The sequence below is a fragment of the Vigna umbellata genome, chromosome 1 (assembly GCF_029865625.1).
Source record: "Vigna umbellata cultivar VRB3 chromosome 1, Vumbellata_1.0, whole genome shotgun sequence".
NCBI classification, from domain to species: domain Eukaryota; kingdom Viridiplantae; phylum Streptophyta; class Magnoliopsida; order Fabales; family Fabaceae; genus Vigna; species Vigna umbellata.
Window position 1 is genome coordinate 6,623,015 of NC_142165.1, and position 15,201 is coordinate 6,638,215.

Consider the following 15,201-nt stretch of genomic DNA (forward strand, 5'->3'; position numbering starts at 1 on the left):
ACCGCGGTTGCCCGCTGAACCGCGGCATATAGTTTGAAAATAATTTCAAAAATGCCATTTAGTATTATTTTTTTAAGCAGTATATGCCGCGGTTGGGAGTGAAACCGCGGCATATACCCCTATTATACCGCGGTTAAGTAGTGAACCGCGGTAGATTCCCCCGTTCAGAGTTAAAAATTAAAACTTGGAACAATGTCGTCTTCTTCGCGTGCCTCACTGTTTTCTCGCGTTTTCTTCTTCTCCGAACCACCAATCATCTCAGATATTGCGTTTTTCACCGTTTAAACTCAAAATTGTTCGGTCATTATTCATTTTTGACGATAAAAACCAGTTTTAGCCGATCATACCTTGGATTTCGTTGCGTTTTTCACCCTCTTCGCTGCGATTTCGTTGCATCTTCTTCGCCGTTCCTCTTCCAGGTATTTATGTCCTTTTGCATTCTTAACATGATTTCTTCATTAGTTTTTGCATAATGCTATAGTTTTGGTAATGTATGAAGTTGCTATAATGCTATAGTTTTGGTAATGTATGGTATAATTTTTGCTTTAATTTTGGTAATGCATGAAATTGCTATAGTTTTGGTAATGTATGGTATGATTTTTGCTATAGTTTTGGTAATGTGTGTTGTAGTTCTTGTATTATTTATAAACCTTAAAATATTATTCACTAAGTTTCAATGATATGTATGAAATTGCAAGTTTGATTTTTAGTAGCTTATCTTTTTATGTAATATTTAGGAATATGGATCGAAATTGGATTAATTTACCACGTATTAGTGCTGAGTACGAGAGAGGTGTAGAGGAATTTATACAATTTGCGCAACGTAATGAGGGGAGAAGTGATGATGAAGTGAAGTTTAGATGTCGTTGTGTGAACTGTTTGAATGGGAGAAAGTTGAACGCAACTCAAATTAGAGAACATCTTATATGTGATGGTTTTCTAAGATGCTATACAACATGGATCTGGCACGGCGAAGAAATGGATTTTCCCACTGACTCTCAAAGTGTAAATGTTACTGATTCCACCATGGAAGAAGATCGACCGGATGAAGACAAATTGGAGGACATGATCCGCGATGTTGGAGCAGAAAATTTTGCCAAAGCTCATGTGTATGAGACGATGTCGACTGATGCGGAAACACCTTTGTATGTCGGTTCAACTAAGTTCACACGTTTATCAGCGGTGTTAAGGCTCATGAATTTGAAGGCGAGCAATGGATGGACTGATAAGAGTTTTACAGAACTGTTGACGTTGTTGAATGAAATGTTGCCAGATGGAAATACACTGCCCACTCGTAATTATGATGCGAAGAAAATTCTTTGTCCAATGGGTATGGAGTATAAAAGGATACATGCTTGTCCCAATGACTGCATTTTGTATAGGAAAGAGTTTGAATTTTTGACAAAGTGTCCAAAATGTGGCTTATCACGATACAAGTCAAAAAACAATAGTGAAGATAATGGTCAGATAGAAAAAAATGGATCTGCTTTGAAAGTAGTTTGGTACCTTCCAATAGTTCCCAGACTTAAGCGTTTGTTTGCGAATCCCAAAGATGCTAAAAATCTTAGATGGCATGCAGATGAGAGAAAAATTGACGGGCTGCTTCGTCATCCAGCTGATTCAAAGCAATGGAAAAATATTGATCGACAATTCCCCGAATTTGGTAAAGAGTGTAGAAATCTTAGGCTTGGTTTAGCCACTGATGGAATGAACCCATTTGGTAATCTAAGTACCAATCACAGTTGTTGGCCAGTTATATTGATAATTTACAACTTATCTCCTGCATTGTGCATGAAGAGGAAGTACATGATGTTGTCTATGATGATATCTGGTCCAAAGCAGCCTGGAAATGACATAGATGTTTATCTAAGCCCACTAGTTGAAGACTTGAAGGTTTTGTGGGTTGATGGGGTTGAAATATTTGATGCATTCGCTTCAGAGACTTTTATGATGCGTGCAATGTTATTTTGCACCATTAATGACTTTCCTGCTTATGGTAATTTGTCAGGATACAGTGTCAAGGGTCATAAAGCGTGTCCTATATGTGAAGAAAACACTGCAGCTCATCAATTGAAACATGGAAGAAAGACGGTGTATCTGCGTCATCGGAGATTTCTAAAACGTAATCATCCATATCGAAGGTTAAAAAAAGCATTCAATGGAGATCAAGAGAGGGACGAAGCACCAAATCCACTTACTGGCCTTGAAGTTCTTGAAAAAGTTAATAAAATACATCATGTATTTGGGAAAACATCGAAGAAGTCATCTGTAACGACCCCTTGGAAGAAGAAATCAATATTCTTTGATCTTCCATATTGGTCAAAGTTAGATGTTCGACATTGCATAGATGTGATGCATGTAGAAAAGAATGTGTGTGATAGCTTGATTGGTACATTACTCAACATTCAGGGAAAGACAAAAGATGGAGTGAATGCTCGTTTGGATTTGGTTGACATGAATATCCGAGAAGAGTTGGCACCCAAGGAGATTGGTAAACGTACTTATTTGCCCCCTGCATGTTACACAATGTCTAGACAAGAGAAGATAAGTTTTTGTGTATGTTTAAAGAGTATCAAAGTACCACAAGGATACTCTTCAAATATGAAGAGTTTAGTGTCAATGCAGGACTTAAAGCTTGTTGGCATGAAGTCTCACGATTGTCACGGAAGAGATTTTCACTGTGGAACAATCATATAAGTCGTTTATCACTTGGCCTAAATTTTTGGTTAAACCAGTTTCTGACCCCTCGGTATGAAATTCTTCTTTACACTTCTCAATTTTAAAGGTTTTTGATGTCAAAACTTATCTTATCTTTTCATGTAACAACAGACGCAGGCGCAACAGAAGATTCCTCTATCTGAGGATGACCCTCTTTCTTCATTGCATCTACTTGCTGACATCCTTGATGATAAGCCTTTGGAGGTTCAGTATGATGCTAATGTATTTGGGCATGGCTCTGAGGTCCCAATATACCTTAATAGCCAAGATGTCCGTGAGCTTGCGTCGGGAACACAAGAGTTGAATATTTCAATTATTCAACTATGGACGATGTAAGTCTATGACCAATTATTTATATATAAAATTGATTTATATATCAAGTATCCTTATATCAAAGTTAATTTTTGATTTCAGGTATATGTCTGGGGTCACTAATAAGTTGGGGCGTTCTGATGATTATGGATTCATTGATCCCCAATCAATTCATCAATCAAATGATTTTGAGCATATCAACATGAGTCTGATAAGCAGTTTTCGAAGGGGCAAGAAAATATACTTTTTGCCTTATATATCCGGGTAAGTGAACTTTGTTAACATAATAATGTTCCATATGTGATTTTAATATTTAATAGTTACGTTATTATGAATTTCAGGCGCCATTGGCAACTTCTTGTTATGTCTATGCAAGACAACTATGTTTTGTGGTTCTGCTCATTGCACAGGCCTCCTCCCACACAACTCAAACAAGCAATTGATTGGTAAGAACCTCAATGTTTGGACTTTCTTTGTTATATAACTGAATGCTAAAACCTCTTTTTATATACAGTTCTATTCCAGCAAGTATGATGATGGACGGGAGATCAATTGTTAATAGTAGAAAGATTGCTTGGATTTCTCTCAAGGTTTGACATATGCTAAAGTCATACTTTGTTATAATTGTTTTATAACAAATGTTATTCACTAGCTATTATCAACTGTGATGATATATTGTAGTGTAACAGACAAAATGGGTCATATGAGTGTGGATACTATGTAATGTATTGGATGACCCATATTATTCGTTCTCACATCACAAGTCGCTGGGAAACGGTAATATTTAACTTTAACAAATTTTGATTTTTTAACAAATGTTGAATTCATATACACTAATTAAAATGAATTGTCTTTTGCAGAGATTCAAGACTACTACACCAGTTCCTGAGAAGTCACTATTATTCATTAGGAACGCTGCTGCAAAGTATATAGTTAGATTATACAATAGCTCTTAGATTTAGATTTAAACAATGCATTTGATTAGATAGAATTTTCTTAGACTTTGTACTTTATTTGATGTTGAAATACATTTGAACATGTGTTTGTTATGTTGAAATTGAATTTCTGTACATGTTTTTATATGCAAGTCTGTTTTTGTGGTAGTGGATATCACAAAAACAGACCTGCAATTTTAAAAAACTGCAGGAGAATATGCCGCGGTTCTAACCACAACCGCGGCATATAGTGATTCGTTTTTTTTAAAAAACGAGACATATGGCCGCGGTTTTGACACTAACCGCGGCATATTCTACACTATTTTGCCGCGGTTGAACCGCGGCATATAGTGTCTTTTTTTTTTTTTTTTTAAAATGGCTTTAGGCCGCGGTTCCCTCGACAACTGCGGCATATTCCGCAACCTATATACCGCGGTTAGAACCGCGGCCTAAAGTGTCTGACTTACTACCGCGGCTGAATATGCCGCGGTTCAAGAACCGCGACGTATAGTGAAAATGAACCGCGGTAAAAGCCCCTCGCTGCACTAGTGAAAACTTCATTAATCATAAGGACAAATCTAAAACTTGATAGTGTTGACTGAAATCCTTAGAGGTGCAGGTGAAACACGCTTAAAAAATTCATGACCAGAATTGTCTTTCAATTCATTCAATAATAAATCAAGGCCCAAATATCTAAATAAATAATGAAAACTTCACTACCATTAATATATAATAATATATATTTTTTATATTTGTAAAGTTTTAAATTCCGTTCGAAATTAATATTTTCCTTCTTTACTGCATCATCCAGGAAGAATGTTCTTGTTTTAAGCTGTCCATACCTTATTTGTGTTTTGTGTTTCTTCTTTTAATGAAAGAACGGTAAGAAAAGTACGATTCTTTATGCGATAATATAATTTTTAACTGATGATTAATCATTTAAATAATTATTGCAAGTATAGACATTTGGATTCAAATAAATAATAACTAATTTTGTATTAATAAATATCTAAAATTAATATGCGAACCGGAACATATGCAAGTTAGCTAAAGTATGGTATAAACTGGAAATTTAAATTTTTTAACTCGGTATAAACTTGTTCTACATAACTCGTACTTCAAGTTACCTAAAGTGCAAGCTGGCACACATGGTATTTACATTTATATCTTTAATTTTTTTTATTGTTATGTAATATGATTTCTCGTTAAATATAACTAAATCGCAATCGCAACACCTCATGCGTCCTCCATCTTTGTCTTCTTTGCAAAGAGCAAAAGAGAGCTTCTTCTTCGTTCATTGTTAGAAGTTGATTTTAAACCTAACTCAACCCCACAAAACTGGCTTGTAGGGTGAGGTTGCACCCACTTATAAACTATGAATTGACCTTATGTCTAGTCGATGTGGGACTTCCAACATTCATCGCTGATCAAACGCGTTGCGCCACCATGGGCTGCCACGAGTCAAGGAGCAAAATCATGAAGGCTCTCTCGCATAAACATTGCACAGGTCACAATTTCTTTGCTTCGAATCGTAGGTTTGTGTTAATGGTGGTGACGACGATATGGTGGCCTGAGGGTTTGGTGGTGGCGCATTTTGTTCTATGGTAGCAGCGACGACTAGGGTTTTACAGTGGTGGCACAAGGGTTTCTGGCCACGTCAATTAGGTCACAGTTGTCGCGTCATAAAAAATTGGACACGTCACTGTTGCCACATTGCTTCGTTATGTTTTTAACGCCGTAAGCCAAAAGGATTAACTTGAACCGTTTTTAACTAACTATGGGACAATAGTAAATTTTTTTAAAAGATAAGACGAATTTAAACACAACGCTCCAAACTAGGAACCAAATGATGTATTAAACGTATTTTTATTAACCAAATGCAAGACAAACAAAAATAGACAGATAAACTCGCAATATAAATATGAATTTCATTTTATCATAATTAATTACAAAATAAAATAACTTATGTTGACAAATGTTTAACATAATACACATTGTGAAAAGATATAAAGTTTATGATAAAATATCAAATAAATAAAAGGAAAGGAATGGATAGAAGGTTAAAGAAATATAGTGCAAGATAGTTTATTCGATATCACTACGTAGGAGCGTATCATATAGAAGTAAATACTAGACAAATATATTATTGTTTTTACAAAATATATACTACGTGTTGTATATAATTTAATATAAAAATACGAGTTAACATTTTTTAAAAATGAAAAAAATAAAAACTTCCATCAACTCCTAAAAGTTAATAATTACCTTGGTAGTGTAGTGTGTCATGAATCCTTGAATACAGCCACTCTTCACACTTTCATTAATTCTTCATTGATATTTTTATTCATTCTCATGAAAGTTAAAAGAAGAAGATGAAGCTCCCTTCGTCCATATAGTTTATTTATAAGCTATTTCAATATTCCTCTCTCTGCTTCCAGCTTGCAAATTAACTTTGCAGCATGCCTAAAAGAAAAAAATAAAATAAAATAAAGTAGACGAAGAAGAAGAAAACTAAAAGTCTGCAACATTTCGTTTCCTACTTTTGTTTGCATAATGTTTTGACCTCGGAATTTTTATTATATAATTATTTTGTTTTTAATCTTTTAAATAAAAAAAATCTACGTTCATTACATTTAATTGTTTAATTTTAGAAAACTTAGTGTAAGAGTGTTGTGTGAATAAACGAAGAATGGAAACAGTGTTTCGTTACGGGAAAGAGAGAACGCGTAATGCATGTTTGTTTGTGTGGGGTTATTATTTTATTACACGAAAAATAAAAATAAAATTATTTTATTTGCTTGCTACGTGACACGTGGCTATCTCCACTCTATTTAAGACCCTAACTCCTCTCACCACCTTCGCCCTTTTCCACAGCAAATTCTTCACTTTCTACAGGCAGTTCTTTCCTTCTTTCTCTCTTTCTCGCGATTATCGAGCGCCATGGTTCTCTCCAAAACGGCATCGGAGACGGACGTTTCTGTCCATTCAACCTTCGCCTCTCGCTATGTGCGAACAATTCTTCCCAGGTAACTACATCTGGATCTCTCGTTTTTGATCTATTGAATGAATGAATGGTTAAGATGATGGATTATTGTTGTGTATGAAAATGAACGATGATGATGCGTAGGTTCAAGATGGGAGAGCAATCGATCCCGAAGGAAGCGGCGTACCAGATCATAAACGACGAGCTGATGTTAGATGGAAATCCGAGGCTGAACCTGGCGTCGTTTGTGACGACGTGGATGGAGCCTGAATGTGACAAACTCATAATGGCTGCCATTAACAAAAACTACGTGGACATGGATGAGTACCCTGTCACCACTGAACTCCAGGCAAGTACCACGCAATGTTAATTACTATTAATTACTTTGTTTATTAATCTTAATTACTTTTTTATTTTAATCATTTATCCCGTACCACTCCTTCTCCTTCCTTTCCGAATCCTTCTCTTTAGCTCCATCAGCTCTTCTTCACCTTCTCTGACATATACATCTCATCTTATTGCCTATGACTCACCTTTCTATATATAGTTTCTTGAGGAAAAAGAAATTCAAGCTCTATTTTCAAACACAAAACACAGGTTAATAAGAAAGAACCATGGTCAATTTCAACACTCTTATGACTAAAATATAAAATATAATAAAAATATATTTTATTATTAGATTAAAAAAACAATATTTATTTATTTTTAAAGTTTTAAAAAATTAAAATATTTCAAAATTTAAAACAAAACGAATTATAATTTCACTTCCAAATTTAAAGGATAAAAAACATATTTAATTTTTTTTTAAAAAATTTAATATACTTGAATAAAATTTAAAGATATTTTTTACAATTGTTTGAGTATATTTTTGAAAAAAAATTGTAATTGTAACCAATTTTTTTTATATAAATTCTATCAAAAGTAAATTATTTTCTATATTCTTAAATTTTTAAACTTGACCTTATAAACGACAAAATTATTATTATTATTGTTTTTTGTTTAATCACAGTGTGAAAAACTCATTTCTTTTCTTTGTGGTGAAAAAATATACTCAAATTAATATGATGGACACTCACAAAAATATCCACAATAGATAGGATAAGTATATGCTTGCTAATTTAAGACGAGTCATTATGAGTATAATCTATAGAGGGATTTTTTATTTTGGTGTTTATCTAGTTTTTCACTTTTATTTTTTAAATGATTATTTTATTAGTTTTGTTCTTTAAGTAATCGTATTTAAATTTGATTATTTTTTCATTTTATTAAATTTAATATTTTGTAAACTAAAATAATCATTTACAATAAAGTTGTGAAAAATATTTACAATTTACTTTTGTAATTATAAAAAATAATAATTTTATTATAAAAAAATACACATGTGTATATGTACAAGTAATCCAGTAGTCAACTTGTATCACATCCATTTTATATATGTTTGATAATTCAATTAAATTTAAATACATTTTATTTTTTAATATCTAAATTAAGAAAAATAAACATGATGAAAAATGTATATAAATAATATTTATTCTTTAATTTTTTATGTAAAAACTACTATTTTATTTTATGTGGCTATGTAATGATAGATGTTCTTTTATACTTTGTGAGGTTTTAGTTATTATCTATGCAATTTCTCTAATTATTATAAATAATTTTTTTATTACTAATTATTTCGATAAACTTGTTTAATCGATGTTGAACTCAATACTTTTTTTTTATATTTTTTGACTTTATATGTTATACCCTGAATGATAATTTTTTGTTTTGTCAGAAAATAAGAGTATAAATTTGGATGTAGATATATACAATTTCTTTATAACAGAAATGTATCTAATATCCAAAGTTAAATTCTATAAAATAAATAAAATATTAAATGATAATCAATAAGAAGTATATTTTGAATTAATATAACTCTTAAACAATGCTTGCATAAACTAAATTACAAATTTCATAATTTTAAAATATAGTAACATACACATTTTAAAATATATAAACACACGCACACACTAAAAATATTTAAATGAATAATTATATTATATAATTTTAATTTAGAATAATTATGTTTGTAATTTTATTTATTTATAGTAATATTTAAATAACTTAAGGTTATATATAAGTTGTTTTCAATGTTATCTGTGATTTTTTTTACACTATATTTGAATAGAAATGAAACTAAAACCCATCAATATTTATGATTTTCAATAATTCTTTATTAATAGAATAAAATGTTTCATATATGTGTTTCCAGAATTAAAACTGACATAAATAGATTGTAAAATGAACGTAATAAAATTCTATTTTTAACTTTGATTTGGGGGTCCGTATGGAAAAAAGGCGAGACCCAACAGAAAGTCCTTTGGTCCAATCAACACACAATGGGTGAAAAACATTTTAGATAGACTATTTCATCTAATTTATATAGTCTTTAACATATGAAATAAATATTTATTTATATTAATAATCGTTGTTCGTATATACTTCCTCTATAAAATAAAAATGGATGAAAGTTACAATATTTCCCAAACAATACAGGACAAAAATGATTTTACATTTCCAAGGAGTGTAGAGACATGGAAGACTGATTTTACAAAAATGGTTAATATATACTTGATGTATCTCATTATGTGATAACAATAATAAAAAGATGGAATGGAGAGTAAGGATAAAAAAATATAATGTGAAAAACTTCTGATGCATCCAACTTAAATTTCACTCCTCCTCACCTCTCTTAATAAGCAAGTGTATATGAGACAACGTTTACAACACGTCAATATATCCCATTTTTTTAAAAATAGTGTAATATAAGCCTGCTATTTTTTTTTTTTAAAAAAAATAGATTGTATAGTGTAATCAATCAAACTTGATTTCAGGGTACTCAAGCAAAGTTGATTCGTGCATAATGTTTCGATCTAACGTTAGCATTCAAACTTGTGTGCATGCAGAACCGTTGCGTTAACATGATAGCTCACCTTTTCAATGCACCACTCGAGGAGTCAGAACCTGCAGTTGGTGTTGGTACGGTTGGCTCATCAGAGGCCATAATGTTGGCTGGATTGGCATTCAAAAGGAGATGGCAGAATAGAAGGAAACAAGAAGGGAAGCCTTGTGATAGTCCCAATATTGTTACTGGTGCCAATGTTCAGGTACCCAAAAACACGCATGCATGTTCAGTCAATAAAATTTCATCATTGTTGAGAACTGTTTTGGAATCTACTCATTATTGAACTTAATTCATTCTGCTCATGTGAAGGTTTGCTGGGAGAAATTTGCGAGGTACTTTGAAGTGGAGTTGAAAGAGGTGAAGCTGAGTGATGGATACTTTGTAATGGACCCTGACAAAGCAGTGGAAATGGTGGATGAGAACACCATTTGTGTTGCTGCTATCCTTGGTTCCACTTTGAACGGAGAGTTTGAAGATGTCAAGCGCTTAAATGATCTCCTACTAGAAAAGAATCAGACAACTGGGTGGGTGTACTATAAATATTCATCGCTTCTTAACTATTCCCTATTTTGTGAATCGAGTTTAAGGTACTTTAAAGATGGAATTGACATGTGAAATTAATTGTTGGGTAGATGGGACACTCCAATTCATGTGGATGCAGCCAGTGGTGGATTCATTGCACCGTTTCTTTATCCAGAGCTTGAGTGGGACTTTCGGTTACCACTAGTGAAGAGCATCAATGTTAGTGGACACAAATATGGTCTAGTCTATGCTGGAATTGGTTGGGTCATTTGGAGAACCAAGGAAGACCTTCCCGAGGAACTCATTTTCCACATTAATTATCTCGGAGCTGATCAACCCACCTTCACCCTCAACTTCTCCAAAGGTAATTGACACACTCAATTGGTTTAAAACAAGACCACAATTATGCTTTCCCTTTGTACCACTAACTTGGTTATGCACATTGATCAATACATTTTTTTTTTTTGCATAAAATTTACAATGCAGGTTCTAGCCAAGTTATTGCCCAGTACTACCAACTAATTCGATTGGGTTTTGAGGTATTATGAGACATTCTCGAGCACAAAGCATACTTACTATTTCATCAGTCATTTATATTTTTCTCAATTATTTCTTTATCTCACTGGGTATCAAATAGTTGATAACATGTTGTATTAGTCATCTATATTAAATTGAACTTGACTAATTGGGTTTACAGGGATACAAAATGGTGATGGAAAACTGCAGAGACAACATGGCAGTGCTTAAGGAAGGTCTAGAGAAAACTGAAAAGTTCGACATTGTGTCTAAAGACATCGGTGTCCCATTGGTGGCCTTCACTTTGAAGGATCACAGCCACTTCAATGAGTTCCAAATCTCTGACCTGCTGAGGCGCTATGGATGGATAGTGCCAGCATACACTATGCCTCCAGATGCAGAAAATGTCACAGTACTTCGTGTTGTGGTTAGGGAGGACTTCTCTCGCACCCTTGCGGAGCGTCTTGTCACTGATCTCACCAAAGTGGTGCACGAGCTGGAGCTGCTTCCTGCTAGGGTAATCAGCAGCACCGTAACGACTGGAGAAGATGGTGAAGTCACCGAGGGAAAAGTATTGGTTGCCAAGAAGAGTGAATTAGAGACACAGAGGGCAATCACTTCAGCTTGGAAGAAGTTTGTGATGGAGAAGAAGAAGATGAATGGTGTTTGTTAGAACCCTGTTTTGGGTCAATTTTAGCAGACCAATTTCTGCGTGACCACAACCTTTGGTAGGCACAAATTTTACTACAATCTTAATTATCCTGGTATGACAATTATTGTTCATGAATGCTCATAAAATTTTAACTGGTATAATTTATTCTGTTTTATCAATGCAAGTATGTTCTTGTGTTCCCAAAATTTTGTTTAGGATAAGTTGGTTGAAGTAATTGTGTTCCAGTGCATACAAGGACAAATGATTGATCATTTATGCAAACGTTTCAACGCCTGGCAACCTATTTTTAAACCCTTATAATTGTAAAAAAAACAAAAATAATAGATATAAACTAGTTATATGAATTTGTTGGAATATTAAAACACCGTTTGAATCCAGTACTACTAGCAATGGATATCCTAGTCACAAAATCCTAAAATAAGATGCAAAAAACAATACCATTTTCCAACTCTCAACTCTATATAACTCGTCACCACAGAATCAAGAAATATATTTAGGAAGTTGGGAAGACGTGAACATCAATAAATAAAGAAACCCATTACCCCAGTTTCAATGACTGATAACCATATACAAAACCGAGGCATTATTTCTCTATATACAGTGTATATTTCTATATGTGATACAAACACCTGCATTGCCATGAATAGGGCAAAGGAGGAAGTTCCCGAGAATTTCTAACTTTATTATACCGAGGTCACTTAATTCAGATTATCCAAAAAGAGCTTGTTTACAATCAAATTGGGCATAAATTACAAGTAGAACAATAATCTACCTAAAGTTACATTACATCACATTCCCTACACTCTTAACATTTCATACCAACGTCTTGCATTGGTCCGCAGCATGAGATGAATCCCTCCAATTAATTTCTGCCAAAATGTGTATGCCAGCAGCACTCTGCCATGTTATTGTCATTTACATACAAGAACAAATGAATACATATCTCTCTCTATTTACACTATATATCAGTCAATAATTAAAAATGGCCTGGTCCCAGTCAAAGATTTGAATCAGATCAGACTATATCTCCAAGATTGAAGCTGTTCTCTGATGTGGATGTAGAGATGGTGATTATACCATCACAGTCAGATACACTATCTTGCAAGCTCATCAGTAAGTAAGAGTGGGAAGTACTGAAACCTGTGGAAGGCTTGGTTCTTGGAACAATAGGCACTTCAGCTTCCCCCACCAGCATCTGAACCACACCCCTCATAGTAGGTCTAGCCAATGGATCAGGGTGAGAGCAAGCTAGCCCAACCAACAGTACCCTCCTCATCTCCGCCTCATCAAACTCCCCTTCAAGCCTTGCATCAGCCGCCAATTGCAACCTTCCTTCCCGGTGCAAACTCCACACCCATTCTACCAAATTGCAGCTAATTCCACCTTTACCACCTCCATTCCCATCCCTCTCTATCGGTCTTCTCCCACTTGCCACCTCAAGAACCACTGCACCATAGCTGAACACATCAGTTTTCTCTGTAGCCTTTCCTGTAAGGAGATACTCGGGTGCCAGGTACCCCATTGTCCCAGCAGCCACGGTGGCATCCGGCGACTTATCATGCTCCGTTTGCCTCGCCAAACCAAAATCTCCCAACCTGGCGTTGAACCCTTCATCCAACATTATATTACTAGTCTTGATGTCCCTGTGAATCACCTGATTCTCACACTCTTGATGCAAGTAGGCCAAGGCAGAGGCCACGCCCAACAAAATCTTGCGCCGGTGAGACCAGGGAAGAGGTGTCCTAGCCTCGAACAAAGCCTTGTCCAAACTCCCATTGGGCATCAAGTCATACACCAGCAGAATCTCCCCTTTTTCATGGCACCACCCTTGAAGCCGAACCAGATTCCGATGCCTCAGGCTCCCAATGATAGACAACTCAGACAAAAATTCATTCTTCCCCTGACTACTATGGCTGCATCTCTTCACCGCAACAGTGTCCCCGTTTTCAGGCAAAACCCCCTTATACACAGTCCCAAACGCGCCATGACCAATGATCCTATTAGCATTGAAACACTTGGTAGCAGACTTCAGCTCCTTGTAGGTAAACTGCTTCGGCATTTTAATGATCTCCGGACCAAGCGAATCAAACTTGTTAACACGCTTAACCTTCTTAGAGTAAAACCAAATCAATGCACCGGCAAAGATAGCCAAAACAAAAGCCCCGGCACTAACAACACCAGCAACCGCTCCTAAATTCTGCTTACACAACCCATTGTGGCAAGACGATTTGCTTTTGCTATCTTTCTCTTCACTGTTAGAAGGAGCCGGAGAAGGAGGCGCCGACTTCACCACATTCGCCGTCGGGTTCATCAGACTCGTCGCCGGCGGAGGCGGTGGGGCCGCCCCTGCCGCAACATCAAAAGAAGAGCCAAAACTCCACCACTCTATTCTGTGAATCTCTGTGCTACCCTGCGTAGAACCTGAGAACCCCACATACATAAAATCACTCAAATACATATCCACATCGAGGCTCGTCGACAACACGGGATCTTTCGGTTTCAAATTGGAATACGAAACCCACACGCTTAATCCTTTGCTCGATCCATCGAACTCAATCCACGCGTTAATTAGGTCACCGCTCTTCAGATCGATCCCAACGCTCTCCAAATCACCAACCTCGCTCGAAACAACGCTGTTTAAGTCCACCCCAACGTGGTTCCCATTAATGTCCTTAAACTCTACGTCCATAAGCGTATCAAACTCCACGGCAATAAACCCGCCGCCGCCACCATCCGCGGCGGCGGCGGCTGCGCTAAGTCCAAGAAATCCACCGGCATCGCCGATCGTTTCATCGTCCGGCGAGAGGACGAAGGCGAGGCCGCCGCCGATGGAGGATGGGTTGAGGTTGGCGACGGAGAAGGAAAAGAAGGTGGTGAAGCTGGCCGGAGAGCGGTTACCGGGAAGGCGGAACCTAACCGGACGGGAGTAAAGAGCTCTGCCGGCGCTGGAGGTGGGAACGGCGAGGTCGCGCGTGAGGCTTACGGTGCCGTTGTTAAAGTGAGCGTCCCCCAGAAGCTTGAGGCTTCCCAATGTTAAAGTTCCAAAGTCGAACTCGGTGACTGCAGCTACGAAATTGAAGAAGGCAAACATAAAGAGCGTTGAAAGATGCGACATTGGCGAAGCAGAGATTGAATTGGCGAATTTGATTCTGTTTTGTTCCTTTGTACGTTGTATGTTTGGTTTGTTCCCCTAAGTAAGGAGAGTGAAAGTGAAAGAGAAAAAAGAGTGAAGAATTCACGGGTTCAGAGAATCCCAAGATAGTCTCTTCTTCGCCACGTCGACACCTGTCCACTCTCTCTCAACGGTTATTTCTTTCATCTTTCTCACACACACTCTTCTCCATAATCTTCAAATAACTATTCAACATAATTCGCATTACATTTTTAATCATCTTAATTACGTTTAATCATTGAGATTAAATTCATGTTTAAGAAAGATACGAGACTTTGCGTATGAATGCGTTCAATTCAATTCAACTGCAGACAAATTCTTTGCTCTCTCTCTTGTGGTGGCTGCGCTCACTCTCTCACGCTCACGCTCACGCTCACGCTCACGCTCACGGACATGTGCACTCGCCGCTCAATCCACCCTTCTTCT

The 15,201-nt window shown here is 36.0% G+C and overlaps 2 protein-coding genes across 2 annotated transcripts; one reads left to right on the plus strand and one right to left on the minus strand.

The window, feature by feature from the left end:
• The first annotated feature begins 6,843 nt into the window (after positions 1-6,843).
• Positions 6,844-11,761, plus strand: LOC124829077 (glutamate decarboxylase 1-like). The gene is made up of 7 exons (XM_047302529.2): positions 6,844-6,991; positions 7,093-7,297; positions 9,894-10,094; positions 10,202-10,416; positions 10,525-10,778; positions 10,901-10,953; positions 11,112-11,761. Exons 1-7 carry the CDS (start codon positions 6,906-6,908, stop codon positions 11,601-11,603), a joined length of 1,506 nt encoding a protein of 501 aa, XP_047158485.1. The 5' UTR covers positions 6,844-6,905; the 3' UTR covers positions 11,604-11,761.
• Positions 11,762-12,113: 352 nt separating this feature from the next.
• On the minus strand, positions 12,114-14,928 carry LOC124829076 (L-type lectin-domain containing receptor kinase VIII.1-like). Its single transcript, XM_088092623.1, has one exon. The coding sequence runs from the start codon at positions 14,716-14,718 to the stop codon at positions 12,619-12,621; it is 2,100 nt and encodes a 699-aa protein (XP_087948749.1). The 5' UTR covers positions 14,719-14,928; the 3' UTR covers positions 12,114-12,618.
• Positions 14,929-15,201: the final 273 nt, after the last annotated feature.